We start from the raw sequence: 27112 nt of genomic DNA, 5'->3' as shown, positions 1-27112 counted from the left end.
GAAGGTACAGGCAAGAGTAGTCAGATACTTCTTTATTACATATTTAGTAGAGAGATGGACTCCAGCTGGAAACACCAGCTTCATGTACTTGTGGAAGAGATAGTTTATTGTTTTATTAGTCTTGGTTTCTGTGACACTTCTCTCCCTAGATTATCCTCCAGTGTTTTTGACCTTTGTGTTTGCTGGCAGCTGCTTCTCTTTTTAACGACTGACTCTTGGTGTTTCTCTTCTCTTTATATTCTTTCCTGGATGGTCTCATCTGTTTCCATTGATGCTCCACTTTGACATATTTCATTGTCATCTACTTGGCGCTTCTACTTGGGTATCTCAGAATAGTGCTTCTGAGCCTCACAGCAGACCTGAATCATAAACTGCGAGTAGAACCCGGAAATTTGTTTTAGTAAACTCTCAGGGTGATTTAGATGCTTCCTTAATCCCAGATTTTCACCACGTAAACGGATGGTGCCACTATTCACCCAGCTAGCTGGAGTCCTCCTTGATTTCTTCCTTCATCACCACCCCCTACTTCACTTCCAAACTAAGGAATTTCTATTCTTAGTTCTCAAATATTTATCTTGGATCTATCCACTTTTCTTCATTTTCTGTATTAGTGTGCTAGGGCTGCTGTTACAAAGTACCACAAATTGGGTAGCTTAAATAGCAGCAATGTAATGTTTCACAGTTCTGGAGACTAGAAGTCCAAGATAAAGTGTTGTCAGGGTTGGTTCCTTTTGAGGGCTATGAGAATTTGTTCTGTGTCTCTTGCCTAGCTTCTGGTGGTTTGCTGGCAACCTTTAGCATTCCTTGGCTTGTATCACCTGATCTCTGCTTTCATCTTCACTTGGCATTCCCCTTGTTTGTGTTTCTGTGTCCAGAGTTCCCCTTTTTATAAGGGCATCAGTCATTGGAGTAGGACCCATCCTAATGACATCAACTAATCACACCTACAAGAACCCAATTTCCAAATAAGGTCACATTCTGAAGTACTGGGGGTTAGAACTTCAACATATGAAATTTGGGGATGTGAGGAGGACACAATTCAATTTATAACACCTCTATTACTTTGGTCTAGGCCACTGTCATCTCTCTCTTAAACATAGTAGCAGTCTACTAACAGGTATCCCCATTTCACTCTTAAACCCCCATAACTCATTCTCCACACAAGGAGCAAGGATGATTTTTGAAAATATCATCTCACTTCCTTCTTTTCTCTTTAGTAACTTCTGTTGCATAGACAAAAGCTAAACTTCTACCATGGCCTGTAAGATTCTTCATAATCTGGTCCTTTCCTGTCTCTCTTCAAACTCATCTATTCTTTTCTTTATTATTCTCCAGCCATATTGATTTTTTTTTTTTTTTTTTTTTAAACAAGACTTTGGCCTCAAATATGCCAAGCTCTTTGCTTCTTCTTGGCCATTGCACATGATCATACTTCTATCTGGAATATCCTTCTCTAACTCCTTTGAATAATTAGCTCCTTCTTGTCCTCTAGGTCTCTACTTAAATGTCACCTACTTCAGAGAAGCTTCCCCTTACTACCCTAAATGAAGTTTCCTTCCTTTTCTCACTTATTTTCTTTTCTTTTTTTTTTTTTTTTTTTTTGAGACGGAGTCTAGCTCTGCCGCCCAGGCTGAAGTGCAGTGGCCAGATCTCAGCTCACTGCAAGCTCCGCCTCCCGGGTTTACGCCATTCTCCTGCCTCAGCCTCCCGAGTAGCTGGGACTGCAGGTGCCCACCACGTCGCCCGGCTAGTTTTTTGTATTTTTTAGTAGAGACGGAGTTTCACCGTGTTAGCCAGGATGGTCTCGATCTCCTGACCTCGTGATCCGCCCGTCTCGGCCTCCCAAAGTGCTGGGATTACAGGCTTGAGCCACCATGCCCGGCCTCCTCACTTATTTTCTATCTCAGCCTCTTATTTGGTTCTTTTACAATTTTTTTTCTGCCATCCTTTCCCCTCCTGCTCTATTATAAACTCTGAGTCAAATTACTATGTCTGTCTTGTTCATCTTTATAACATGCCTAAGGAAAATAACACGCTCACAAAGTACTTGTTGGATGAATGTATGTTCCCAACTTAGTGCTGAGTGCTCCATAAATGTTTATAGAATGAGTATGAGTAGATTTTAGTCTTGACAGTCCAGGATCATATTAAGATATACCCTCCTCTGTCTAAAAATTATGGTGTTTGTAGTACTTGGTATCTCTGAATGATCTGAACCTGACAGGAGTACTTTTTCATATGGAGTGTTTAGGTCATTGGGGTAAAAGACTGTTGACAGAGACTTGTAGCTTTTTCTTTCTTTGCAGTTGACTAATCTCCTTCAGAATCAAGCAGTGAAAGGAAAAGTTGCTGGAGCACTCCTGAGAGCCATCTTCAAAGGTAATAATAATTAATGTAACTTCTGTCTATCTCCTACATTCATTGGTAGATTTGTTTAGTTTTGGTACTTTTCTTACTGTTTGAAGCCCCACTGGAACATTTTCCATGTTTTGAGGCTTCTGCAGAATCAACTACAGCAGCAGTTTCCTGTCTAGTGGACTTAAATAATTTTACTGAAGGGAGTTGAAGTGGCTACCTGAGATTGTGTTGCTGATTTTGGAGCCTATAATTACATAATGTGCTTTTCGTAAAATCTGCTTTGGTTTACTTGTGCTTTTAAGATTGTGGAGAAGAGAACAGCAATGTTTAATACATAATCCATGCTTAACAAGGGGCGAGTAACCGCTGGTGTTTAATGAAATGGGGTATCTTAAGGTGCCTTGTATAGAGATTCTTCATGCCCAGTGAGACATATTTGTTCTCCTGTCTTGAACAAGGGCTAGTTTAAGTTGTTACAGATTGTGACTTATAGTGGTTTTATAAATTCTGGTAGGATAAAATTTTACAAGGCAAAAATTAAGTGTCTTTGGACTCTTAATTAGGTACGTTAACTTGGTTTATTTTTCTTCGCCCAAGTAAATTAGATCTCTTCTGCAAGGGTACAAAAACACATCTTCCTATTCATGAAAGAACTTTCTGTTTTTTGTTTTTTTATTATACTTTAAGTTCTAGGGTACATGTGCACAACATGCAGGTTTGTTACATATGTATACATGTGCCATGTTGGTGTGCTGCACCCATTAACTGGTCATTTACATTGGATGTATCTCGTAATGCTATCCCTCCCCCCACCCCCTCCCCACAATAGGACCCCGTGTGTGATGCTCCCCTTCCTGTGTCCAAGTGATCTCATTGTTCAATTCCCACCTATGAGTGAGAACATGTGGTATTTGGTTTTCTGTTCTTGTGATAGTTTGCTGAGAATGATGGTTTCCAGCGGCATCCATGTCCCACAAAGGACACGAACTCATCCTTTTTTATGGCTGCATAGTATTCCATGGTGTATATGTGCCACATTTTCTTAATCCAGTCTGTCACTGATGGACATTTGGGTTGATTCCAAGTCTTTGTTATTGTGAATAGTGCCACAGTAAACATACGTGTGCATGTGTCTTTATAGCAGCATGACTTATAATCCTTTGGGTATATCCCCAGTCATGGGATGGCTGGGTCAAATGGTATTTCTAGTTTTAGATCCTTGAGGAATCGCCACACTGTTTTCCACAATGGTTGAACTAGTTTACAGTCCCACCAACAGTGTAAAAGTGTTCCTATTTCTCCACATCCTCTCCAGCACCTGTTGTTTCCTGATTTTTTAGTGATTGCCATTCTAACTGGTGTGAGATGGTATCTCATTTTGGTTTTGATTTGCATTTCTCTAATGGCGAGTGATGATGAGCATTTTTTCATGTGTCTGTTGGCTGTATGAATGTCTTCTTTTGAGAAGTGTCTGTTCATATCCTTTGCCCACTTTTTGATGGGGTTGTTTGTTTGTTTCTTGTAAATTTGATTGAGTTCTTTATAGGTTCTGGATATTAGCCCTTTGTCAGATGAGTAGACTGCAAAAATTTTCTCCCATTCTGTAGGTTGCCTGTTCACTCTGATGGTAGTTTCTTTTGCTGTGCAGAAGCTTTAGTTTAATTAGATCCCATTTGTCAATTTTGGGTTTTGTTGCCATTGCTTTTGGTGTTTTAGACATGAAGTCCTTGCCCATGCCTATGTCCTGAATGGTATTACCTAGGTTTTCTTCTAGGGTTTTTATGGTTTTAGGTCTAACATTTAAGTCTCTAATCCATCTTGAATTAATTTTTGTATAAGGACTAAGGAAAGGATCCAGTTTTAGCTTTCTACTTATGGCTAGCCAATTTTCCCAGCACCATTTATTAAATAGGGAATCCTTTCCCCATTTCTTGTTTTTGTCAGGTTTGTCAAAGATCAGATGGCTGTAGATGTGTGGTATTATTTCTGAGGGCTCTGTTCTGTTCCGTTGGTCTGTATCTCTGTTTTGGTACCAGTACCATGCTGTTTTGGTTACTGTAGCCTTGTAGTATAGTTTGAAGTCAGGTAGCATGATGCCTCCAGCTTTGTTCTTTTGGCTTAGGATTGTCTTGGCAATGTGGGGTCTTTTTTGGTTCCACATGAACTTTAAAGCAGTTTTTTCCAATTCTGTGAAGAAAGTCATTGGTAGCTTAATGGGGATGGCATTGAATCTATAAATTACCTTGGGCAGTATGGCCATTTTCACGATATTGATTCTTCCTATCCATGAGCATGGTATGTTCTTCCATTTGTTTGTGTCCTCTTTTATTTCACTGAGCAGTGGTTTGTAGTTCTCCATGAAGAGGTCCTTTACATCCCTTGTAAGTTGAATTGCTAGGTATTTTATTCTCTTTGAAGCTATTGTGAATGGGAGTTCATTCATGATTTGGCTCTTTGTCTGTTACTGGTGTGTAAGAATGCTTGTGATTTTTGCACATTGATTTTGTATCCTGAGACTTTGCTGAAGTTGCTTGTGAGCTTAAGGAGATTTTGGGCTGAGACAATGGAGTTTTCTAAATATGCAATCATGTCATCTGCAAACAGGGACAATTTGACTTCTTCTTTTCCTAACTGAATACCCTTTATTTCTTTCTCTTGCCTGATTGCCCTAGCCAGAACTTCCAACACTATGTTGAATAGGAGTGGTCAGAGAGGGCATCCCTGTCTTGTGCCAGTTTTCAAAGGGAATGCTTCCAGTTTTTGCCCATTCAGCATGATATTGGCTGTGGGTTTGTCATAAATAGCTCTTATTATTTTGAGATACGTTCCATCAATACCGAATTTATTGAGAGTTTTTAGCATGAAGGTCTGTTGAATTTTGTCAAAGGCCTTTTCTGCATCTATTGAGATAATCATGTGGTTTTTGTCTTTGGTTCCGTTTATATGCTGAATTACGTTTATTGGTTTGCGTATGTTGAACCAGCCTTGCATCCCAGGGATGAAGCCCACTTGATCATGGTGGATAAGCTTTTTGATGTGCTGCTGGATTCGGTTTGCCAGTATTTTATTGAGGATTTTTGCATCGATGTTCATCAGAGATATTGGTCTAAACTTCTCTTTTTTTGTTGTATCTCTGTCAGGCTTTGGTATCAGGATGATGTTGGCCTCGTAAAATGAGTTAGGGAGGATTCCCTCTTTTTTTATTGATTGGAATAGTTTCAGAAGGAATGGTACCAACTCCTCCTTGTACCTCTGGTAGAATTCGGCTGTGAATCTGCCTGACCCTGGACTTTTTTTGGTTAGTAGGCTATTAATTATTGCCTCAATTTCAGAGCCTGCTATTGGTCTATTCAGGGATTCAACTTCTTCCTGGTTTAGTCTTGGGAGAGTGTATGTGTCCAGGAAATTATCCATTTCTTCTAGGTTTTCTAGTTTATTTGCATAGAGGTGTTTATAGTATTCTCTGATGGTAGTTTGTATTTCTGTGGGGTCAGTGGTGATATCCCCTTTATCATTTTTTATTGCGTCTATTTGATTCTTCTCTCTTTTCTTCTTTATTAGTCTTGCTAGTGGTCTAGCAATTTGTTGATCTTTTCAAAAAACCAGCTCCTGGATTCATTGATTTTTTGGAGGGTTTTTTGTGTCTCTATCTCCTTCAGTTCTGCTCTGATTTTAGTTATTTCTTGCCTTCTGCTAGCTTTTGAATGTGTTTGCTCTTGCTTCTCTAGTTCTTTTAATTGTGATGTTAGAGTGTCAATTTTAGATCTTTCCTGCTTTCTCTTGTGGGCATTTAGTGCTATAAATTTCCCTCTACACACTGCTTTAAATGTGTCCCAGAGATTCTGGTATGTTGTATCTTTGTTCTCATTGGTTTCAAAGAACATCTTTATTTCTGCCTTCATTTCGTGATGTACCCAGTAGTCATTCAGGAGCAGGTTGTTCAGTTTCCATGTAGTTGAGCGGTTTTGATTGAGTTTCTTAGTCCTGAGTTCTAGTTTGATTGCACTGTGGTCTGAGAGACAGTTTGTTATAATTTCTGTTCTTGTACATTTGCTGAGGAGTGCTTTACTTCCAACTATGCGGTCAATTTTGGAGTAAGTGCGATGTGGTGCTGAGAAGAATGTATATTCTGTTGATTTGGGGTGGAGAGTTCTGTAGATGTCTATTAGGTCTGCTTGGTGCAGAGTTGAGTTCAATTCCTGGATATCCTTGTTAACTTTCTGTCTTGTTGATCTGTCTAATGTTGACAGTGGGGTGTTGAAGTCTCCCATTATTATTGTATGGGAGTCTAAGTCTCTTTGTAAGTCTCTAAGGACTTGTTTTATGAATCTGGGTGCTCCTGTATTGGGTGCATATATATTTAGGATAGTTAGCTCTTCCTGATGAATTGATCCCTTTACCATTATGTAGTGGCCTTCTTTATCTCTTTTGATCTTTGATGGTTTAAAGTCTGTTTTATCAGAGACTAGGATTGCAACCCCTGCTTTTTTGATTTTCCTTTTGGTAGATCTTCCTCCATCCCTTTATTTTGAGCCTATGTGTGTCTCTGCATGTGAGATGGGTCTCCTGAATACAGCAAACTGATGGGTCTTGACTGTTTATCCAATTTTCCAGTCTGTGTCTTTTAATTGGACCATTTAGTCCATTTACATTTAAGGTTAGTATTGTTATGTGTGAACTTGATCCTGTCATTATGATATTAGCTGGTTATTTTGCTCGTTAGGTGATGCAGTTTCTTCCTAGCATTGATGGACTTTACATTTTGACATGTTTTTGCAATGGCTGGTACCTGTTGTTCCTTTCCATGTTTAGTGCTTCCTTCAGGATCTCTTGTAGGGCAGGCCTGTTGGTGACAAAATCTCTCAGCATTTGCTTGTCTGTAAAGGATTTTATTTCTCCTTCACTTACGAAACTTAGTTTGGCTGGATATGAAATTCTGGGTTGAAAATTCTTTAAGAATGTTGAATATTGGCCCCTACTCTCCTCTGGCTTGGAGAGTTTCTGCTGAGAGATCTGCTGTTAGTCTGGTGGGCTTCCCTTTGTGGGTAACCCGACCTTTCTCTCTGGCTGCCCTTAACATTTTTTCCTTCATTTCAACTTTGGTGAATCTGACAATTATGTGTCTTGGAGTTGCTCTTCTCGAGGAGTATCTTTGTGGCGTTCTCTGTATTTCCTGAATTTGGATGTTGGCCTGCCTTACTAGGTTGGGGAAGTTCTCCTGGATGATATCCTGCAGAGTGTTTTCCAACTTGGTTCCATTTTTTGTGTCACTTTCAGGCACACCAATCAGATGTAGATTTGGTCTTTTCACATAATCCCATAATTCTTGGAGGCTTTGTTCATTTCTTTTTACTCTTTTTTCTCCACACTTCTCTTCTTGCTTCATTTCATTAATTTGATCTTCAATCGCTGATACTCTTTATTCCAGTTGATTGAGTCAGTTACTGAAGCTTGTGCATTTGTCATGTATTTCTCATGTTATGGTTTTCATCTCTATCAGTTCTTTTAAGGTCTTCTCTGCATTGATTATTCTAGTTATCCGTTCATCCATTCTTTTTTCAAGGTTTTTAGGTTTCTTTGTGCTGGTTACGTAGTTCCTCCTTTAGCTCTGAGAAGTTTGATTAACTGAAGCCTCCTTCTCTCAACTCGTCAAAGTCATTCTTCGTCCAGCTTTGTTCCGTTGCTTGCGATGAGCTGCGTTCCTTTTGAGGGGGAGATGTGCTCTGATTTTTTGAATTTCCAGCTTTTCTGCATTGCTTTTTCCCCATCTTTGTGGTTTTATCTGCCTTTGGTCTTTGATGATGGTGACGTACTGATGAGGTTTTGGTGTGGGTGTCCTTTCTGTTTGTTAGTTTTCCTTCTAACAGTCAGGACCCTCAGCTGTAGGTCTGTTGGAGTTTGCTTCAGGTCCACTCCAGACCCTGTTTGCCTGGGTATCAGCAGCGGAGGCTGCAGAAGATAGAATATTGCTGCACAGTGAGTGTTGCTGTCTGATTCTTGCTCTGGAAGCTTCGTCTCAGGGGTGTACCCTGCCGTGTGAGGTGTGAGGTGTCGGTCTGCACCTAGTGTGGGATGTCTCTCAGTTAGGCTACTCAGGGGTCAGGGACCCACTTGAGCAGGCAGTCTGTCTGTTCTCAGATCTCAACCTCCGTGCTGGGAGATCCACTGCTCTCTTCAAAGCTGTCAGACGGGGTCATTTACCTCTGCCAAGGTTTCTGCTGCTTTTTGTTTAGCTATGCCCTGTCCCCAGAGGAGGAGTCTACAGAGGCAGGCCGACCTCCTTGAGCTGCGGTGGGCTCCACCCAATTCGAGCTTCCGGGTGGCTTCATTTACCCACTTAAGCCTCAGCAATGGCGGGCGCCCCTCCCTCAGCCTCGCTGCTGCTTTGCAGTTAGATCTCAGACTGCCGTGCTAGCAATGAGGGAGGCTCCGTGGGCGTGGGACCCTCCGGGCCAGGTGTGGGATATAATCTCCTAGTGTGCCGCTTGCTAAGACCCTTGGTAAAGCGCAGTATTAGGGTGGGAGTTACCCGATTTTCCAGGTGTTGTGTGTCTCAGTTTCCCTTGGCTAGGAAAAGGCATTCCCTTACCCCTTGCACTTCCCAGGTGAGGCGATGCCTCGCCCTGCTTCAGCTCTCGCTGGTCGGGCTGCACCAGCTGACCAGCACCGATTGTCCGGCACTCCCCAGTGAGATGAACCCAGTACCTCAGTTGAAAATGCAGAAATCACCCGTCTTCTGTGTCACTCACGGTGGGAGCTGGAGGCTGGAGCTGTTCCTATTCGGCCATCTTGGGCGTGCCCCTGTTTTTTTTTTTTTTTGAGACGGAGTCTTGCTCTGTCCCAGGCTGGAGTGCAGTGGCGCGATCTCAGCTCACTGCAACCTCCACCTCCCAGGTTCACGCCATTCTCCTGCCTCAGCCTCCCGAGTAGCTGGGACTACAGGTGCCTGCCACCAAGCCCGGCTAATTTTTTTTGTATTTTAGTAGAGACGGGGTTTCACCATGTTAGCCAGGATGGTCTCGATCTCCTGACCTCATGATCCGCCTGCCTCGGCCTCCCAAAGTGCTGGGATTACAGGCGTGAGCCACCGTGCTTGGCTGAAAGAACTTTCAAGATTGGTTGAGTCAACCTGTATGGAAACTTGCTAAATGTTTTATAGAAATATCAGAGAAAAGGAAAGAATGAAAGATCAATAGCAGCTGCCTATGTGCACTACTAAATGGAAGAGCAATTCTGTGGCTTTTAGTATATTCACAGTTGTGTATCCATTACCACAATTGATTTTAAAACAATTTCATTACCCCTGAAAGAAGGTTTGCATCTCTTAGATGTCACCTCTCCAAACCCCTAGTCCATTCCAGTCCTAAGAAACCACGAATCTACTTTTTGTCTCTACAGATTTGTCTATTCTGGACATTTCATTTAGTGGAATCATTCTACATATGCTCCTTTGTGACTGACTTCTTTCATTTTTAATGTTACAAAGGTTCTTCTATGTTGTAATATGTATCAGTAGTTTATTTTTACTGCTGAATAATATTCCATTATGTGGATATACAACATTTTTCCATTCATGAGTTGATGAAGACTTAAGTTGTATCTATTTTCTGGCTATTATAAATACTACTACTATGAACATTTATGTATAAATTTTTGTGTGGACATATGTTTTCCTTCCTCTTGGATATATATCTAGGAGTGGAATTGCCAGATCATATGGAAACTCTTATGTTTAAGTGTTTGAGAAACCGCCAAACTGTTTTCCACTGTGGCTGGATTAAGATGCCCATTTTTTCACATCCTCATCAACACTTGTTATTATCTTTTTTTTTTTTTCAGTTTTTATTTATTTTCATCACTTTTTCTTCATGATCCAGATATTTTAAAATGCAAAGAAAATTAACTTTTAATGATATGTTCAGGGACTGGCACTAAAAAAAATTTTCAGACTGCAAATGAGTTATACAAGTGAAAATATCAAATGGAGATACAGTTATCAAAATGAAAGCACTGAACATATTAAAAGTTCACAAGTATTTGTATAGAGCACATTAAAAAAGCTTGCTAACTGTTGTGATTTTAAAGAACTATTGCAGAAGTTTGAAGAAAATAGATTTATTAACTTATTAAATTTGGGTTACTGGACTTCTCAAAAGCTGTAAGACCTATTAGAAGGTTACTTCATCCTGTACTACATAAGTATTCAAATAAATTAATAAAATAGGTGGATGAAGAAAAGATGACATTTTCGTCCCTTTACTTTGGCTAAATTAAGCACTTTTTCAAAGCCCTTAACCATTGCTTTTCTAAGCACTATAGTAATCAGTTGTTTGATAATTCTATTTTTTGTATTTAACTACAAACCTGTTCGTTTTTCCTATTTATCTATCAATCTTGTAAGATTTCTTCCTTTGTTTCTGTACCCCCTGTTTAAAACAATAAGGTTCCCCCTGCTGTGAGGAAGCTGGAGCACTTAGGAGACGTAAGATATACACTTATTGTATCCAGTTGGTGGAATCAGGGGATTTGCAGAAAGAAATAGCGTCTGAGATCATAGGATTACTGATGCTGGAGGTAAGATGGCAAACAAAAACTTTTATTTGAGGGTAGATTTTGGGGGGTTTGTAGTTTGTTGAGGGAAGGAAAACTTAAGTGCCTAACCTAGCATAGTTCTTATTTATGAATAAGACCTGTTGTTAAAAAACAAAGAAGCAGGCAGGCTGGGCATAGTGACTCACACCTGTAATCCCAGCCATTTGGGAGGCTGAGGTGGGAGGATCGCTTGAGCTCAGGAGTTTGAGACCAGCCTGAGCAACATGGTGAAACCCCATCTCTACCAAAAATACAAAAGAAAAAAAATTAACCAGGCTGGTGGTGCATGTCAGTGGTCACAGCTATTTGGGAGGCTGGGGCAAGAAGATCGCCGGAGCCAGGGAGGTGGAGGTTGCAGTGAGCCGAGATTGTGCCACTGCAGTCCAGCCTGGGCAGCAGAGTGAGACCCCATCTCAAAAAAAGGCAGATGAATGGGTTATAATCCACTTAGATGTTCATATTACATTTCTGGTACCATGGACATATGTCTCTTTGAAGAGTTGGCATATCTGAAAGCATTAGGGAACCGACAGAGGATTCTAACTTTTGAAGCCCTGCGCAATTATAACTATGCACCAGACAGAGCAGAATGATTCCATAAATCCCTTATGGGACCAATTCTGGATCTCAGACAATTAATTTATTTCAGCAAAAGACTTTATTTCTTAGAAAGATATATCAAACATGGGATTTCTGCTTGAGATTTCCTTTATCCTGTGAACTTTTAGGCTCACCATTTTCCAGGACCATTATTGGTTGAATTAGCCAATGAGTTTATTAGTGCTGTCAGAGAAGGCAGCCTAGTGAATGGAAAATCTTTGGAGTTACTACCTATCATTCTCACTGCCCTGGCTACCAAAAAGGAAAATCTGGCTTATGGAAAAGGTAATTTTCTTCCAATTTTATTGGCTTTTTGTCTATTCACATACTCAAATTTATTGCTCAGTATATTTTGCATTTCTAGGTGTACTGAGTGGGGAAGAGTGTAAGAAGCAGTTGATTAACATCCTGTGTTCTGGCAGGTGAGTCTTATTAATATGTAGAACTTTCTTAGGAATACAAGTGGCCAAAAAAAAAAAAAAAAAAACCACTTTATTTCAGGAATTTATATCTGTGAAGGTTTTAAGTCCTTCTTTTTTGTAGTTTTGAATATAACACTATAAAACTATTTAGTCTGCAATGAATTAGTGAGAAAGAGATGATTTACTATATTCTGTCCTCTAAGACTGTTCGTATAGTTTTATTTGCTTGACTGTGTATCTTAGTACAGCAATTTATTGTGTTAAGATACACATAATTAAATGTTAATTTAGTGTGTTTAATGCTCCAATCTAAGCATTATTGGAGTCTCAAGGTCGTGAAGGCTGGGGAAGTCACCCTGCTGCTGCATCTTTTCTTTCTTTTTTTTTTTTGAGGGAGTAGAATATACAAATAATGTATCCTTTAACCAGTAATTGTATTTCTGGGAATCTACATTAAAGAATGACTCCAACATACAAGAAAATCCTCACATATGAACATGTTCAACAAGAAATTTGTGACCAATATAAGCATACAGTAATAGAACATGTAAACTATGTAAGTTAAGGTAGAGCCACTCCATGACATTTATACCTATTAAAAGTGAAATGTATACATCAAAGATGAAAAATTCTTACCATATAATTAACAAAATAAAGAGATTACTGTGTTATATAACACTGTGATTGCATGTAGGTTTGTTAAAAAGAACAAGATGGAATACCCAAGATTATCTAAACCAGATAATTGTTTTTATGAGTTTTATGAGTTTATGGTTGCTTACATAAGATCCCTTACATAAATAATTTTAAGCATATATGTATCAATTTATTTGTTTTTAATTACACAAGAGTTTATTCAATACATATCGTAACATACCTTTCATTTTTTATTTAATACAGTTGTCCACGTCAGCATCTACAACTCTACATCATTCTTTTTAATGGTTTGCAGTAATCTATTATTTGGCTAATCTACAATTGTCGGATTATTTGGTTGTTTCCAGTTTTTGTGCTATTACAAAGAGTGTTTCAATGAACGTCTTTTTAAATTTTAAATAGAGATGGGAATCTTGCTTTATTGCCCAGGCTGGTCTTGAACTCCTGGCCTCAAGTGATCCTTGGCCTCCCAAAGTGTGGGGATAATAGGCATGAGCCATTGCACCTGGCCTGAACATTTTTATATATCTAGATGACCTTTTGTAAGCATGTACATGGCATATATTTCAAATAGTAAATCGGGTAGGTCTGTGATTACGTGCATTTTTAAAGTTGATAAATACCGCCAACTTGTCATGCATTCCCTAAAACACTATGTGAAGAATGTGTGTTTTCCACAATTTCACCAACATTGGATATCATCAGAATTTTGATTTTGCAAGTCAGATAGGTTAACAACCGCTATTTTATTGTTTTAAATGGTATTTATTTGATCTTGTTTCTCAGTATTGCAAAATCAAACTTGAATTGGCCCTTTTTTTTGTCCTCATTAATTTTACAAAGTTATATCTAAATAAGTTGGAATGAAATAAACTTTCTTTGTCATTTTCTTCTACCAGGTGGGATCAGCAATACGTAATCCAGCTCACTTCCATGTTCAAGTAAGCATCATCTTTCCCTTTTCTTTGTATATCCTACTTTGTGAACTTACTTGCTAGAAATTAAACCATAGCAAACGTAAACATCACGCTCTCCTGACTGTAAGAATATTAGTAGTTATGTTTTCTGTTACAGATTTCCTCCCCACTCCTGCCTCCTTTTTGGCTTTATTTACTTATTTAAAATGTAACTTTATGATTTTTTTTCTAAGATGACTTTGCTTAGGTAAGGTTATCGGTTCCCTTAAAGGTTCATTAGAGAAAAATCAAAAGAGACAGTTATAATAATCTATTATCTCTTTAATTCTCTGCTCCCAAGTTTTATTTCTTAAAATATGTTTAATGGAATTTTAACCACTGTAAAGCCCTGAATTGAATTTCTGAAAACAAGGCAGTTGGACTCTGTCTGTAGCCTTTAGAATCTTTGATCCACAGGGATGTCCCTCTGACTGCAGAAGAGGTGGAATTTGTGGTGGAAAAAGCATTGAGCATGTTCTCCAAGATGAATCTTCAAGAAATACCACCTTTGGTCTATCAGCTTCTGGTTCTCTCCTCCAAGGTACAAATGGAAAATTGTTTCTCCTTAGTTCTCGTGGTATGACCAGTTATGACCATTCAACTTATTCATACCCTTGGTTTACATAGCAGAACAAACATAGCCGAACATAGATGCTTTCATTTCATGTTTAGTGGTTTGGTTTGGCCTGGTAAAAAGATCATGCTTCTCATCCAAGGAAAACATGCATTATCTCTTCTATTGCTACATTTTCTTTGTGGTGGTAAAAGGGATAAAGATCTCAGAAAGGGTAGACTATAGGCCCCATAAATTCTTACAGTAAGAGGTATTTCAAACCTTGTTTCAACATGAAAGTGTTCTATACATTCTTAGTTTGAGTCTAAGTCATAGATTATTTATTTAAATTTGTACTGGAGAATTCTTTAAGCTGAAAAGTACTTTGAATTCAACTTGGTTATTTTGCTATTAATTGGGAGACCTTATAAATTTTGTACTGTTTTCAGGGAAGCAGAAAGAGTGTTTTGGAAGGAATCATAGCCTTCTTCAGTGCACTAGATAAGCAGCACAATGAGGAACAGACTGGTGATGAGTGAGTAATATAGTGTAGAAATAAAGATCATTTTTACAAATTCATCTTCTCATTGTGTATTTTAGCTACTTCATTTTCTTCTCTTTTACCGCCTAACTTCACCTCAGCATAAAACTTTTCTAATCTTCTCTTGGCTGCTCAGTAATAAAGAGAATAACATGATCTCTTCAGCTCTTTCATTTTCACCTTTCCAGGAAAATAGCAATAATTGTCCTATAAGCTGCAAGTTTAAAACCTATTTATTAAGTGTCAACTCTCTGCCAGGAACTGTTTAGTCTTGGGGCTACCGTGTTGAACCAGTCAGACAACGTCCCTGCTCTTGCAGAGCTTCAGTTTTAGTGAGAAGAGGACAGAAAATAAATAACAATAAAAATATTAGAGTGAAAAGTGCTATGCAGATAATTCAAATGGATGATCTAACACTGACAGTATAGCTACTTTAGATTGGGTCAGGGAAAACCTCTCTCAGATGTACTATTTTAACTGAAGCCTGAATGATAAGATCCATAATATATAGATCAGAGAACATTCTCAGGTAGGGGAATAGTACAAGGGCAGAACAGTGTGACATGTCTGAGAAAGAGGATTTTGGGTGTTTTTGTTTGTTTGTATTTGATACAGAGTATCGCTGTGTCGCCCATGCTGGAGTGCAGTGGCATATCTCAATTCACTGCATCCTCCACCTCCCAGGTTTAAGCGATTCTCCTGCCTCAGCCTCCTAAGTATCTGGTACTACAGGTACGCACCACTATGCCCAGCTAATTTTTGTATTTTTAGTAGAGACAGGGTTTGCCATGTTGGCCAGGGTGGTCTCAAACTCCTGGCCTCAAGTGATTCACCCTCCTCAGTCTCTCAGAGTGCTGGCATTACAGACATGAGCCTTTGTGCCTGGCCAAGGATTTTTGTTTTTTCTCTCTTTCTTTTTTTTTTTTTGATGTTGAGTGTCGCTCTGTTGTCCAGACTGGAGTGCAGTGTCACGATCTCGGCTCACTGCAACCTCCGCCTCTTGGGTTCAAGCGATTCTCCTCCCTCAACCTCCTGAGTAGCTGAGATTGCAGGCATGCGCCACCACGCCCAGCTAATTTTTTGTATTTTTAGTAGAGATGGGGTTTCACCAAATTGGCCAGGCTGGTCTTGAACTCCTGACCTTGGGTGATCCACCCACCTTGGCCTCCCACAGTGCTGGGATTACAGGCGTGAGCCTCCGTGCCCAGCCAGATTTTTGTTTTTTAAGCAAACATTTGTAGAGTGTTCATTCTGTGCCAGGTGCTATTCCAAGCACTTTAAACCTCACAACCCTATTTTACCTCTATTTTATGGATATGGAAATCGAGAGACAGAGAATTTAGTTAGTTTGGCTTGAGCAATTAATTAGAGGTGGTTTATTTTTTCATTTTATCTTTTCTTTTTTTAAGAGTGTCTTATTCTGTTGTCCAGGTTGGAGTGTAGTAGCACCATCATAGCTCACTGTAGTCTCTAATTCCTGGGCTCAAGTGACCCTCCAGCCTCAGCTTCCCAATAGCTGGGAGTATAGGCACGTGACACCAAGCCTGGTTAATTTTTTTCTATTTTTTTCTTTTTCTTTTTGAAATGGAGTCTCTGTCACCCAGGCTGGAGTACAGTGGCGTAATCTCGACTCCCTGCAACCTCTGCTTTCCAAGTTTAAGTGATTCTCCTGCCTCACCCTCCCAAGTGTCTGAGATTTCAGGCAACCCCCACTATAGCTAAAATTTTTTTTTTTTTTTTTTTTTTTTTTTTTGAGATGAAGTCTCACTGTGTTGCCCAGGCTGGAGTGCAGTGGCACGATCTCAGGTCACTGCAAACTCTGCCTCCCGGGTTCAAGTGATCCTCCTGCCTCAGCCTCCCTACTAGCTGGGATTACAGGTGCGCACCACCATGCCTGGCTACTTTTTGTATTTTTAGTAGACGGGCTTTCACTATATTGGCCAGGCTGGTCTCGAACTCCTGACCTCAAGTGATCCGCCTGCCTTGGCCTCCCAAACTGCTGGGATTACAGGCATGAGCCACTGCACCCGGCCCAAACCTGGCTAATTTAAAAAATTTTTTCTAGAGACAGGGTTTCACTATGTTGCCCAGGCTGGTCTTGAACTCCTAGCCTCAGGCAATCTCCTGCCTCAGCCTCCCAAAGTGCTGGAATTACAGGAGCAAGCTGCCACACCCAGCAGAGAAGGTGGTCTTAGATACTAAATTAGAATAAGCTGACAAAGAATCAGATTTTGGAGAAAATAATTAGCTCATTTTTTTTCTTTTTATTAGCTCACTTTTGACCACACTAATATATTAGGGTCCCATAAGGAGATATTAACCAGGTACTCTGGAGTAGTAGGGAGAGGGCGGAACTTGGGATAAGACTGGAAGGGACTAAAGCCAAGAGACTGAATGGGATTATCAAGGGAAAGCATGAATTAAAAGAAACGTAAGACTGAGTTCAGAGGCATTCCACCATTTCAAGGTCAAGCACTTTGGGAGGCTGAGGCAGGCAGATTGCTTGAGCTCAGGAGTTCAAGACCAGCCTGGATGACATGGTAAAACCCCATCTCTACAAAAAGTACAAAAATAGCCAGGTGCAGTGATGCATGCCTGTAGTACCAACTACTCAGGAGGTTGAAGCAGGAGAATCACTTGAACTTAGGATGCGGAGGTTGCAGTGAGCTGAGATTGCACCTTTGCATTCCAGCCTGGGCAATGGGAATGAATCCTTGTCTAAAAAAAAAAAAATGTTTGTTTGAGGAGAGGCCAGTGATGATGCCCTGGAAGCTAAGAGAAGAAAATTTTTCAAGAAAGAAGTGGTTAATTGTGTCAGATCTGAGATGTTAATTAAGATGGGACTTTATTGTTTTTGGCAACTTGGAGGTCATTTGTGACCCTTGAAAAAGTAATCTAATGTTATTGCGGGGGTGAGGGTAGAAAGAGGATAGAATCCTGATTGAATTGGATTGTACTGGGAAGAGGTTGTGAGATAAAAAAGAGGAAATTATGACATTTATTTTATGAAATCTTGTAAAAAGAAGTGGAGTCTGGGCACAGTAAATCATGCCTGTGATCCCAACATTTTGTGAGGCTGAGGCATGAGAATCACTTGAGCCCAGGAGTTCGAGACCAGCTGGGCAATATAGTGAAACTCCATCTCTACCAAAAAATAGAAATATTAGTTGGGCAAAGTGGCCCATGCCTGTAGTCCCAGCTACTCAGGAGGCTGAGGTAGGAAGATTGTTTGAGCCTGGGAGGTTGAGGCTACAGTGAGCTATGATCATGCCATTGCACACCAGCCTGAGTGACAGAGGAAGACCCTGTCTCGGATGGATGGATGGATGGATGGATGGATGGATGGATGGATGGATGGATGGGTAGATAGACAGAACAGACAGACAGGAGTAGAGAACTGGGCAGTAGAATTTCTAGTAAACACCTGCCTTCAGTGATTGTATGAGTTTAGATTGAGTTGGTGTACTTGTTCATCGTAGCACCTGCCCTTGTCTCTCACTCAAAAACCATAGCTCATACCTTTTTTTTGTTGTTGCCTTGGCTGGAGTGCAGTGGCGCAATCTTGGCTCACTGCAACCTCCACCTTCCGGGCTGAAACAATCCTCCCACCTCAGCCTCCCAAGTAGTTGGGACTACAGGTGTGCCACCACATGGGGCTGATTTTTTTAAACTTTTAGTAGAGGCTGGTCTTGAACTCCTGGGATCAAGTGATCTGCCTGCCTCGGCCTCCCAAAGTGCTGGGATTACAGGCATGAGGCACCGCACCTTATAGCTCATACCTTTCTGTTGAATCTTTTAGGCTGTTGGATGTTGTTACTGTGCCATCAGGTGAACTTCGTCATGTGGAAGGCACCATTATTCTACACATTGTGTTTGCCATCAAATTGGACTATGAACTAGGCAGAGAACTCCTGAAACACTTAAAGGTAGCACCAAACTTGTAAGGTGATCTGGGTCTCTTTTGAATGAAAGTGTTTGAACTTAAGCCACTTTTATGCCAGTTAATGACGGGAAATAAATACTGTAAAATGACTCTGGGTGTGGAGGATCTCTCTTTTTTTTTTTACTTTAAAAGTGGACAATACATGTTACCACACTCCCTTTTTTTTAAAGTCCTCACTTTAGCTGTATACCACATCCTTAAGCAAGCCAGAAAGGTCTATTTAAAAAGCCTCAAATGTTCTAATGCAAAAAAGTAGAAAAAAAGCTGAGAACTATTCAGCAGGAAACTCAAAATCTAAGTAGATTATGTGTCACTATCTTATGTGACCTTCACCTATGGCCTCTGCTTTCTCATTTATGAATTAGGATGTTGCATCTAGTAGTAGATCATGGAGTTGTGTGATGCTAAGTCATTCATCATGAAGTATTTGTAAAGTAGTAAAATAAAACTCAAGTGTTTTGAACTATATGAAAGAAAAGTAGTGTACAGATATATTTGTTCCTCCAACTTTTTAGTTTGAAAATTCTAACTTAGAAAAGTTAAAACACTACATAGCATGAAGAACACCTATGTTCCCTTCACCTAGATTCACCAATTATTAGACGCTTTGCCACATTTACCTCACTTTTTCTCTCATACAGATTCTTTTTCTGAACATTTAAAAGTAAGATGCAGAAACCCAAACCCTAACACCTCAATGCCTTAATATTTCAGCTTGCTAAGAACAGGGACATATTATCACAATACCATCATCACATCTAAGAAAATTAACAATAATTCCATAATATTATTTAATTTATATTCCCTATTCACATTTTCACAGTTGTCTCTAAAATGTCTTTTACAGCTGTGTTTTTTTTTTTTCCTCCGCTCCAGGCTCTCATCAGGCTTCATGCATTGCATTTGGTTGGTCTTTCTAGTTTTAGACTGATTTTTTTTGAAGCATCAGCCCACTTGTGTAATGTCCCACATTTTTGGATTTATCTGATTGTTTCCTCATGATTGGGTTCAAGTTAGACATTTTTGACTTGAATACTTCGTAAGTGATGTTGTGTACATTTTCTTGCAAGGGCCAGATACTAATATTTTGCACTTTGCAGGCCATGCAGGCTCTGTCACAACTACTCAGCTTTACCATTGCAGCAAGAAGGCAGCCACAGACAAAATGTACTAATGAGTGTGGCTGTTTTCCCATTATTTATGGACACTGAAATTTGAATTTTATTCCATTTTTATATTGTGGGATATTATTCTTCGTTTTTTGTTTTTTATTTGGACAGAGTCTCACTCTCACCCAAGCTGAAGTGCCATGGCCCAATCTTGGCTCACTGCGACCTCCACCTCCCAGGTTCAAGTGATTCTCATGCCTCAACCTCCCAAGTAGCTGGGACTACAAGCGCATGCCACCGCGCCTGGCTAATTTTTGTATTTTTAGTAGAGGTGGGGTTTCGCCATGTTGGCCAGGCTAGTCTTCAACTCCTGGCCTCAAGTGATCTGCCTGCCTTGTCCTCCCAAAGTGCTGAGACTACAGGCGTGAGCCACTGCACTGGCCTTCCTTTGATTTCCTCCCCCCCCCAACCATTTAAAACCATAAAAACCAGTCTTAGCTCATGGGTTGCACAAAAACAGGTAGTGTGTTGGATTTGGCCAACAGGCTTTTTGTAGTTAGCCAACCACTGTTCTATGCATTACATCAGGAGGAACATAGTATTAACTACCTTACTATTTGTGATGCTAAATCATTTGCTTTTAAGAAAATGACCATCGATTTTCTTCATTTATAAGTATATATGTATCCCTTTGTAATTAGAAAGGAATCTATAGGATCATAGTTCGAGATAGTATTGAAAATCCTTTTCCCAACAACATTTCACACAATGGTTTTCGTTTTCCTGTCTATTGATGATTCTTGGCCTAAATCAGTAATTATACCAGGAATTTGAATTTTATATTTTATTATTTTTTTCTTTTTGTCCTCACAATCTGTTCCCAAGGGATTCTGATTTTAATTAGAAAATTTTAATTGCGTCTTTCTTTCTACATTATTAGCTGGCATTCTTCTGTAAAAAGAGCCTCTCCTTTCCCTATTGTTTATTCATGAATATCATTATGCACTCATGAACATTTTTAAATTCAATGTACTCATTATTCATTACTGTCGTTATTTGTTTTGAGCACAAAATTACCCAAATTTAGCCAGTTGGATCCTTCAGGTCAGCTTATGTGTTCTTTTGATGTGACCCCATTAGTCTTTGAGCTGTGGCATGATATGCCCAAGGCTCACTATAGTACTTTCTTTGCCCCATCCTGATGCCAACCATGTCTCTAAAAAGCCCTGGGTCCCTTTTGTAGGAAAGGATACTTAAAGACCATAATCTATGAGTAGGCTTTAATTTATCTTCTCTGTATCTGTTCACTCTTTTTTTAAATTTAGGTTCGTAGTAACTATATTACTGGCCATTTCACCAGCTTTATGTATTTTGATCCACTCTGTTGTTTTGTTTTTGTTTTCTGTTTGATTGATGTTTTATTTTATATATTTTTTATTTTATTGGTATCATCTTTTCTAGGCCTTGAAAATGTATTTTTTAAACTTTTTGAGGCACAATTTACATAGCATAACATTATTTTATTCTAAGCATGCAATCCAGTGATGTTTTTCATAAGTTTACCTAGTTTGTAACTGTCACTATAATCCAATTTTAGAACATTTTTATCACCCTGTAAGATCTTTTATGCCCATTTAATCTGCATTAGCACTCCCAGCCCCAGGTAACCACTAATCTACTTTCTGTCTCTATAGATTTACCTTTCCTAGATATTTTGTATAAATGAAATTATATGATATGTGGTCTTTTGTGTATATCTTCTTTCATGAAGTGTAATGTTTTCAGGGTTCACCTGTGTTGTAGTGTATGTCAGTATTTCATTTCTTTTTACTGGTTTGTTTGTTTTAAGAGACATGGTCTCACTCTGTCACCTAGGGTGGAGTGCAATATCCGTGATCATGGCTCATTGCACCCTCAAACTCCTGGCCTCAAGTGATCCTCCCATTGTGGACTTCTGACTAGCTAGGACCACAGGCGCACACCACCACACCTGGCTAATTTAAAAAAAAATTTTTTTTTTTTTTTTTTTTTTTTTTGAGACGGAGTCTCGCTCTGTCACCCAGGCTGGAGTGCAGTGGCCGGATCTCAGCTCACTGCAAGCTCCGCCTCCTGGGTTTACGCCATTCTCCTGCCTCAGCCTCCCGAGTAGCTGGGACTACAGGCGCCCGCCACCTCTAGTAGAGACGGGGTTTCACCGTGTTAGCCAGGATGGTCTCGATCTCCTGACCTCGTGATCTGCCCGTCTCGGCCTCCCAAAGTGCTGGGATTACAGGCTTGAGCCACCGCGCCCGGCCAAAAAAAAATTTTTTTAAGAGACGGAGGTCTTGCTGTGAACTCCTGGCCTCAAGTGATCCTCCTGCCTTAGCCTCCCAACTAGCTGGGATTACAGGTGTGAGCTACCATATTAGGCTCATTTCTTTTTATTGTTGAATAGTATTCCATTTTGTGGATATATGTGAGTTTTATTTAGCAGTCTCCCTGCTGGTGGATATTTGAATTTTTTCTACTGTTTGGCTACTACAAATAATGCTGCCACTAACATTCACATGCAAGTCTTTGTGTGGACATATGTTTTATTTCTTTTGTGCATATACCCAGGAGTAGAACTGCTGGCTTGTATGAGAAATTTATGTTTATATTTTTAAGAAACTGCCTGCTTTCCAAAACAGTATCATTTGACATTCCCACTATCACTGTGTGAGGGTTCCTATTTCTTTGTCTCTTGGCCAACATTTGTTGCCTGTCTTTTTTATTATATCCATTCTAATGGGTATGAAACAGTACCTCATTGAGGTTTAACTTTGCATTTTCTTAATGACTGATGATAATTGAGCATCTTTTCATGTGCTCATTAACTGTTCTAAAATCTTCTTTGGTGAAATGTCTATTCAAATCTTTTGCCCATTTTTTGAGTGTGTTGTTTGTCTTCTTAATTAAAATTCTTTGTATATTCTACTGACAAGTTCTTTTTTATTTTTTCAATAACTTTGTTATGAATGGTGACAAGTTCCTTATCGGGTATATAATTAGCAAATATTTTTTCTCAGTCTGTGACTTGTCTTTTTATTTTCTTAATGGTATCTTTTGAAGTACAAAAGTTTTAAATTTTGGTGAGGTCCAGTTTATCAATTTTTTCTTGTACAAATTATGCTTTTGGTATTGTATCTAAGAAATCTTTACCTAATCCAAGGTCTTGAAATTTTTCTGTATGTTTTCTTCTGAAAGTATTATAATTTTTGCTCTTACATTTGGATTTCTGATCCATTCAAGGACCTATTTTTATTTTTTATTACTATTAAAAATTTTTTTTTATGTCCTTTGAGTCATAGGGACTTTTTTTTTTTGGTGGGGGGTGCAGTGGCGCAATCTCAGCTCACTGCAACCTTCGCCTCCCATATTCAAGTGATTCTCCTGCCTCACCCTCAACCTCCTGAGTAGCTGGGATTACAGACATGCGCCACCACTCCCAGCTAATTTTTGTACTTTACGAGACGGGGTCTCACTATGTTGGCCAGACTGGTCTTGAACTCCTGACCTCAAGTGAGCCACCTGCCTCAGTTTCCCAAAGTGCTGGGATTACAAGTGTGAGCCATGACACCTGGCCAAGGGACTTATTGTTAAATAGGCTGTTATACTTTTAAGATGTATGTAATGGGACAGGTGTGGTGGTTCACACCTGTAATCCCAGCACTTTGGAAGACCAAGGTGGGAGGATCACTTGAGGCCAGGAGTTTGAGACTTCCCTGGGCAACACAGTGAGACTTCATCTCTCCAAAAAATTTAAAAATTAAAAATTTAAAAATTAGCCAGGCATGGTGTAGTCCCAGCTACTTGGGAGGCTAAGCCAGGAGGATCCCTTGAGTCTGGGAAATCAAGGCTGCAGTGGTTTATGATTGCATCACTGCACTCCAGCCTGGGCAACAGAGTGAGACCCTATCTTTAAAAAAAAAAAAGTAATGACTTTCTTTTGGTTGCTCTTTTCTAGGCAGGACAGCAAGGAGATTCTAATAATAACTTAAGTCCCTTCAGCATTGCTCTTCTTCTCTCTGTAACAAGAATACAAAGATTTCAGGACCAGGTATTTTTTTTTAATGCCATTTTGTTTCCTTCTGTAGTTGGTAAAAACAAAACAAAACACACACACACACAGAAATCTGTTTTTGTTGTATCCTTTCCTAAACAATTTTACCCCCTTCCTGCCAGCAGCAAAGCTGCTATAAGACATGTATGTCCCCTCTGTTCTCTGGGGACTGATGGAAGACTTCTACAGGTTTTTGGTTTATTCTTTCATTTCCTATTGTATGGTAAGCTAGGTGATGAGGTGGGAATAAGAGTGGAAGGATATCACACAGCCCAAGTTGGAGGAAGGGACAATTTAGCTGGATATTCACCAGCAGTTTTATTATGTTGTAGCTTTCCAAGAATAGGTTAGTTGCAAGGATGAAATTTACCCTTTTTTTCTTATATGTGTTCCAGGTTGTGGGTAATATTTATATTGACTTTTAGCCTTTTTTTCCCCCCTTTTTGCTTAAGGAAGGCTTGTCTTCAACTCTTTAAAGTTCCCACTGAACGTCATAATTTTTGTAACATCTTCATCTAGTTAAAATAGTTGTCATAGGGATATAGTGAATGGCAGCTCATAGGAACAGTTATAGGGTTAAGATTTATAGCATGAGCTATAATATTTGCTTTATTTTCTTATTTCATTCTATTAGGCGCTTGATCTTTTAATTATTTGTTTTTTTCATTTATTTTTATTAACTATACCCAAGGTGCTTGATCTTTTAAAGACTTCGGTTGTAAAGAGCTTTAAGGATCTTCAACTCCTCCAAGGCTCAAAATTTCTTCAGAATCTAGTTCCTCATAGGTCTTATGTTTCAACCATGATCTTGGAAGTGGTAAAGAATAGGTAAGTTGGTGAACCATATCTCAAAAGGTTTATAAGGTGTTTAATGTTAGAAAATGCAATGTGGTATCATACTTGCAGGCTATGAGGGGAAGCTGATGACTTACAGCTGTTGACTTCACACGTCAAGGTTCAATTTCTTAAAACTGGTAGAGCATACTTTTTCCCTATGGAAATATCCTTGAATCTCAGGACCTGGTTTCTTGTTCACCTTGACAGCAAGCACACAAAACTGAATTAGGTGCTATTGTTTATTTCATGATACTACAATTCTCTATTTTCCTTTGCTTTCTTTCCATTTTTTTTTTGAGACAGTCTCATTCTGTCACCCAGGCTGGAGTGTAGTGCCACAATCTTGGCTTTACTGCACCCTTGACTTCCTGGGCTCAAGCAATCCTCCCACCTCAGCCTCTGGAGTACCTGGGATTACAGGCATGCTCCACCATGCCCAAGTAATTTTTGTGTGTTTTGTAGAGACAGAGTTTTGCCATGTTGCCCAGGCTGGTCTTGAACTCCTGAGCTCAAGCGATCCACCTGCCTTGGCCTCCCAAAGTGCTGGGATTACAGGCTTGAGCCACCGGTCTGGGCCCTTTCTTTTCTTTTTTAAAGGAAACAGAGTCTCACTATGTTCCCTAGGCTGGAGGGCAATGGCTATTCACAGGCTCTGTTATAGCACGGTAAAGTCTCGAACTCCTGGCCTCCCACCTTAGTAGCTGGGACTATAGGCATGTACCCTTGTACCTGGCTTGGCCTTTCTTTTTTTTTTTTTTTTTTTCTTGGAGACGTAGGAACTTTTCACTATGTTGCCCAGGCTGGACTTGATTTTGTGGGCTCAACTGATCCTCCTGCCTCAGCCTCTCAAGTAGCCAGGACAATAGGCGCATGCCACTGCATCTGGCTAATGGCCTCTTTTTAAAGTGAGTAAAAAACATTAAGAGTTTTATTTACTTTGTTGAAATTTGGAGCTTATGGTTGGAATTGAATTATTGATTAGCCAGTTTAGACAAATTCATTTAAAACCACATGGAAAACATCAGTAACTATCCTGGTTTTTATTTTAATTTCAGGATATGCATTAGCTGTTCTAACAGTCTTTACTATGTCATGCTTTCATTATGCATTAAAAACTTTTAAAGTTTCGTAATTTAAGCATAATTTATGGTAGGTCTCTTCTAGGCCCGGAATTCTTGTTTATTAATCGATTGAATTTACATGAGCTTTGCAGTAGGGCAAATTTGAAATTAGAGTTTATTGTTTGAGTGTTTTACCCATTGATAGGCCTTAAGGCTTTTAAAGCTTTTTTTTTTTGGAGACGGAGTCTCGCTCAGTCACCCAGGCTGGAGTGCAGTGGTGCGATCTCAGCTCACTGCAAGCTCCGCCTCCCAGGTTCACGCCATTCTACTGCCTCAGCCTCCCAAGTAGCTGGGACTACAGGCGCCCGCTGCCACGCCTGGCTAATGTTTTGCATTTTTAGTAGAGACAGGGTTTCACCGTGTTAGCCAAGATGGTCTTGATCTCCTGATCTCGTGATCCACCCACCTTGGCCTCCCAAAGTGCTGGGATTACAGGCGTGAGCCACCACGCTTGGCCGCCTTAAAGCTTTTTAATCTTTGTATCTGATTATTCTTTTTCCTGAGGCTTATAGTTGTGTCTCCAGTATTTTCCCAACCCAATCTCTTCAAATTGGGCTAAAGAAACAGGTATTCACTAACTAGGAAATTCCTGGAAAGCTGCCCGTCTTCTGAAAGTCTCCATCATAGGACTTGAAAGCATCTCCATGTATAATTAGCCTGGAGTGGGTACTTGTCACCAGGTGGGACCAAACCTCAGCTGGGAGAGATTTGGATAGCCTTATTAGATCCTGTAAAATAACTGGCTGGTTAGTTACACATGCTTGCCCCAGTCAGTTAATGAACCTTTAAATAATGCATTCTCCATTTTATGTAATTGAATTTTTGGCTCTTCAGAGTATGAATATTGTTAACTCTGTTAAAATGTTATAATTTATCCATAACTATCTACTTCATTCTGTAGTGCTGCATTATAATTTGTTGCAATTTAACAGGTAGATATAATGGATAAAGGTTATATGCACATTATTTCCACTGTGGGGTATAACATTAAGTGGTATAAAACCACCAGTGATTCTACTCCTTTACAAAAGATTATTTGTAGTTTTAGCTCATGCTGTTGACACCAGATCATTCATCCATTTATACTATAAATATCTACTGAGTGTCTTTTATATGCCACCCTTATGTTAAGCAATGTGGGTAAAAATATGACTATACTATGACCTCTCTCTTACAGAATCTCTGTCTATGGAGAGGAGCTAATTTGTAAGCCTCTACATAAGCGTTGTCAGTGCTGTAGGGTAATAGAAGAGGCAGCAATGAACTTCTCATCATGAAATCTTGAATGGGAATCTTTAATTGTCATCATATTGAAATATTCCAGTTTCTTTTGTATGTTTTT

The 27112-nt window shown here is 39.6% G+C and overlaps 2 protein-coding genes across 7 annotated transcripts in view; one reads left to right on the top strand and one right to left on the bottom strand.

The window, feature by feature from the left end:
• FANCI (FA complementation group I) overlaps nucleotides 1-27112 on the top strand; it is a 78950-nt gene that overhangs the window by 9919 nt on the left and 41919 nt on the right. For 2 of the 3 annotated variants that reach the window (XM_031668362.1, XM_031668363.1), the window contains exons 2-11: nucleotides 2307-2379; nucleotides 10802-10932; nucleotides 11679-11835; nucleotides 11915-11972; nucleotides 13529-13570; nucleotides 14003-14126; nucleotides 14588-14673; nucleotides 18479-18605; nucleotides 23717-23809; nucleotides 24504-24640. In XM_031668362.1, coding sequence (XP_031524222.1) covers nucleotides 10924-10932; nucleotides 11679-11835; nucleotides 11915-11972; nucleotides 13529-13570; nucleotides 14003-14126; nucleotides 14588-14673; nucleotides 18479-18605; nucleotides 23717-23809; nucleotides 24504-24640 — 833 coding nt within the window. In that variant the 5' untranslated portion in view covers nucleotides 2307-2379; nucleotides 10802-10923. Of the gene's footprint in view, nucleotides 1-2306; nucleotides 2380-10801; nucleotides 10933-11678; nucleotides 11836-11914; nucleotides 11973-13528; nucleotides 13571-14002; nucleotides 14127-14587; nucleotides 14674-18478; nucleotides 18606-23716; nucleotides 23810-24503; nucleotides 24641-27112 lie in introns of those variants that run through there. The other variant, XM_031668364.1, reaches the window with a different exon arrangement.
• Nucleotides 1-27112, bottom strand: part of RLBP1 (retinaldehyde binding protein 1) — a 104157-nt gene that overhangs the window by 47463 nt on the left and 29582 nt on the right. The gene's annotated exons all lie outside the window — the stretch shown is intronic.

This window comes from Papio anubis, chromosome 7 (genome assembly GCF_008728515.1).
Source record: "Papio anubis isolate 15944 chromosome 7, Panubis1.0, whole genome shotgun sequence".
Classification (NCBI taxonomy): Eukaryota; Metazoa; Chordata; class Mammalia; order Primates; family Cercopithecidae; genus Papio; species Papio anubis.
This window is presented reverse-complemented; position numbering and strand designations above follow the sequence as displayed.